Source organism: Etheostoma cragini, chromosome 4 (genome assembly GCF_013103735.1).
Source record: "Etheostoma cragini isolate CJK2018 chromosome 4, CSU_Ecrag_1.0, whole genome shotgun sequence".
Taxonomy (NCBI): domain Eukaryota; kingdom Metazoa; phylum Chordata; class Actinopteri; order Perciformes; family Percidae; genus Etheostoma; species Etheostoma cragini.
The window spans coordinates 12455393-12459189 of NC_048410.1; the positions used below are offsets into that span (position 1 = coordinate 12455393).

The 3797-nt window shown below is 40.7% G+C and overlaps 1 protein-coding gene across 8 annotated transcripts in view; it reads left to right on the forward strand.

Annotated features, from left to right (window-relative positions):
* LOC117943391 (AMP deaminase 2-like) overlaps nt 1-3797 on the forward strand; it is a 31028-nt gene that overhangs the window by 19942 nt on the left and 7289 nt on the right. For 5 of the 8 annotated variants that reach the window (XM_034869483.1, XM_034869487.1, XM_034869480.1 and 2 more), the window contains exons 2-3: nt 2590-2720; nt 3217-3347. In XM_034869483.1, coding sequence (XP_034725374.1) covers nt 2590-2720; nt 3217-3347 — 262 coding nt within the window. The remainder of the gene's footprint in view (nt 1-2589; nt 2721-3216; nt 3348-3797) is intronic. The other 3 variants (XM_034869485.1, XM_034869482.1, XM_034869488.1) reach the window with 1 other exon arrangement.

The window sequence follows — 3797 nt, forward strand, 5'->3', positions numbered from 1 at the left end:
GCAGTTCTGAAGGCAAAAGGGGGTCCAACCCGTTACTAGCATGGGGTACCTAATAAAGTGGCCGGTGAGTGTATGTTGGCCATGTTGATAGCAAGAAATGTCAGCAATTCTATGAAAAATATGTTAGAGGTAATTTAAAAAGGGTTGCAAAAGTTTTTCAGAAATCAAATGTTCTGCTCTGTAAATTTTGTGATTTATTTAAAAATTGAAAATGTTTATGTAATAATTATGTGAAAACTCATATCTGCCTCAAAACTCCAGTAATTGTTGGGCTATGCTTTCCTTCATGTATGTTCCAACACTCTTGTATGTCCTTAAGCAATGAGCATAGGATTGGGGGTGGCAGTAGCTCAGTCCATAGGGAGTTGGGTTGGGAACCCGAGGGTCACCGGTTCAAATCCCCGTATGGACCCAAAAAGTTGGGAGCGTGGATTGGTGGCTTCAGAGATGCCAGTTCACCTCCTGAGCACCGCTCAGGGCGCTGGTTCAGCTGGCAGCCCACTCACTCTGACATCTCTCCATGTATAGTGCATGTATAGGTCCTGAGCATGTGTGTGTATTTCAGGCCTGTGTGTGAGCACTAACAAAAAAAGTGTGTACACAGAGTGTAGTGTAGTAATTTCCCCATTGGGGACTAATAAACAAAATTATCTTATTGTCAGCAGATTGGGGCAAGGCTGAAACTCGCATCCTTTAAAGCGCCCATAATATGCTAATTTTCAGGCTCATAATTGTAGTTTGTGGTTGTGCCAGAATCGGTTTACGTGGTTTCATTTTATAAAAACACCATGTTTGGGTTGAACTGCACATTGCTGCAACTTCTCTTTTCGCCCTGTGTGTTTGGGTCTCTGTTTTAGCTACAGAGTGAGACGTCTCACTTCTATACTATCTTTGAGAGCCGCACATGTGCAGTAGGATAATGATAACATCAGCTAGCTAACTGTTTTTCCTACTTTGGTCAGTACAAGGCAGGATTAGCTGGGAGACTTCTTCTAAATGAGGGGCACTTGTGGAATACCTGCAGTGACATGCAAGTAGCTCTTTTGTAGATTATGGTGAACTAGTGTGTTGTAGCAGTGTTTTACCATTGACAATGAGGTAACGTCCTAGGGTTAGCCACCTTGTCTCAGCTAGTTACGTAGAAAACAGTGGAGTTTTTAAATGGCTCACCCAGATAATGAAGGCAGAGGACATTTGGAAATCTGTGTTTCACTCAAAACAGCATGGATAGCTTTTTTCCAAGCTTGTATGCGTGTGGAAGCACCAGAGACACAATAACAACCCATATCCCAGAAAAAATGTCATAATATGGCACTTTAAAACCTCTTTGTGCAACAATTAAATGATTTACGTTGTCATGCTACTATTAGTATACTGGGAAGAGTTCCATTCCAAACTCCACAGCCTTGGAGGCAGACAGCAGATTACAAAGACTGACTGTGACAGGCCAGACACAGTACCACCAATGGCAACCAATTACAGAGGAGAGTGAACACACCACTCCCAAAGCCATAGACTCAAGAGTGAGTGAATTACTGTGTGGGCACATAACTATGGAACTCTTTAAAGTATGGTGCTCTTTAAGTGAAAGTCATGGCTGTCTTTAGAATGTTCACAAGAATCTGATGTGTGTTTTTTTTCTTCAGAATATATACCCAAAAAATTGGCTACTGTGTCCATGTAGCCAAAGGAAGGAAACAAAGGAGGTCTTGAAACCACTTGATAGCCTGTCTTTGGTTGTGCCCTGTTGCCCTCAATTATGTATTACAGCAACTCCTGTAATAACTGGTGGAAGTTGACAGATTTTCTAGTTTTAGCAGTTGTTTGTATTAGCTGTTTGTCCAAAGTCTACGTAAATCCTTTTCTGTCCGAGCTGTTTCAGTAGTAAACCTTAACATTGTAAACCACAGGCCTTATCAATCCAACAATCAATCCTAAGCAAACACAACACAGTATTTTGTTAGCCTGTACTAACCTGGGAAAATTCATTTGGCTCTTTTCCCTAGACACTATGCTTTGTAGTGGAAATATTGCATTAGACAATTGGAGCTACTGTTACTCATCTTTTAACTAAGCAATATATCTAGGTGATTCCCTTAATTAAAAAAAACACAGCTTAGTAAGAGTTGCTGTGGTTTCTTTACAGAAAAGAGACAACATTGTTAAATGTGACCTTTTCAGAGTTCAAGATGGATTCTTAAAATGTAATGTGGCTCCAGATGCAGAAAACTAAACCATGTACTTATCTCTGGTCAAAGGAAACCAACTCAAATCCTACACTATTCAGTAGACACTGTCAAAGTATTTTTTACTTTGCTGAAATCTTACATAGCTAAGAAATATGCATAGATGACAGAACAATGTACTTAGATAACTAGTCAAGTTACTTTTATTTTAGAAATGACAGCAGTGTTGCATTACTTTCTAAATACATGTAAAAAATTCTTCGAATGACTGAGTCAGACCCCTTTCTTTTGATCCAGACACATGTGTAGACATCACTGCGCTCGTGTTCCAAAGGCTCAGTTTTGGCAGTTTGTTTCTATCACCTACTGTAACTCTGTAACACTCGTCTCTGTCTGCCTACAGACCTGTGTAGTGCTTCTGGTCCTAAGCCCCTCAAGCCCCAGAGATCTCTTCCAGGGACGCCTGTTTCTCTCTCACACTACACAATAGACCTGCGAACATCCATGGAAGAAAAGTACAAAGAGATTGCTGAGGTAAGAATTCAAAGCCACACTGATTACATTAGTTCTTGTAGGTACAGCTTATCTAAATATTGAGGTATTTTAATCACCCGTTATTGGCATTTGTTAGAATATGGAATTTGCTAGTTTTTTAAACATATGGTGAAAAGTTTGAAAATCTTTTAAACTTTAATCTTGAACCAATTAACTGTGCCTGGAGAATAATTTCTGCTGTAGCTTTTGATTATTCACTGAATGAACCCACAAGTAATATTAAACTGCCTGTCTGTAAAATAAAGAAAATTGCCTTTAAATTATGCAAGTGAATTAGAAGCTATGTCACGTGTTCATCAAAGCTTTCTAATTTTGAACCACACCAGTTCAGTACCTTCCTTGGCCTTTCATGGCTTCATTTAAAGGTAACTGAAGCAGGTGATTTTGTGTGAGCCCCAAAGTCCATTGGTGCATGGAAGTTGAACATGTTTTCCTGTTTTATGACACCATAAATGGTATAACGTGTTTGCACAAGGAGCTGTTCACACGCAGCATGGCAGAGAGCGAGATGCGAAGCGCTCCTTATGAGTTCCCAGAGGACAGCCCCATTGAACAGCTGGAAGAGCGGCGGCATCGTCTAGAGAGGCAAATCAGCCAGGATATTAAGTGAGAAAATGCAAACACACTGAACACACAAAGCCAGTTAAATACACTATTACCAGTATCTCAGACAGACAGAGCTCCTCCCTCCCCCACCTTTTACACACACTCTTGCTTTTACCCATGTATGTCCTGCTTATCAGCTTCCACTATGCCAGTTGGTGGGCAAACTAACCCCCGGCAATCACCTGACTGGGCTAGCTAGCACCATATTCAATCTTTTATAAGGAGGTGCTTTCTGTCTTGGTTGCCAGGGTTCATCCTATCTGCACCACTAAGCCGATCGTTTGGTTATCTGACACGCTGCAAGCCCCTGTTTAACAATTAGGGTGTACCACTTTTAACAGATGATTTTTTTTCTGTTTGTGCAAATCTCCTCAATCTTTTATTGCCTAATATGGGGTGTGTGTGTGTGTGTGTGTGTGTGTGTGTGTGTGTGTGTGTGTGTGTGTGTGT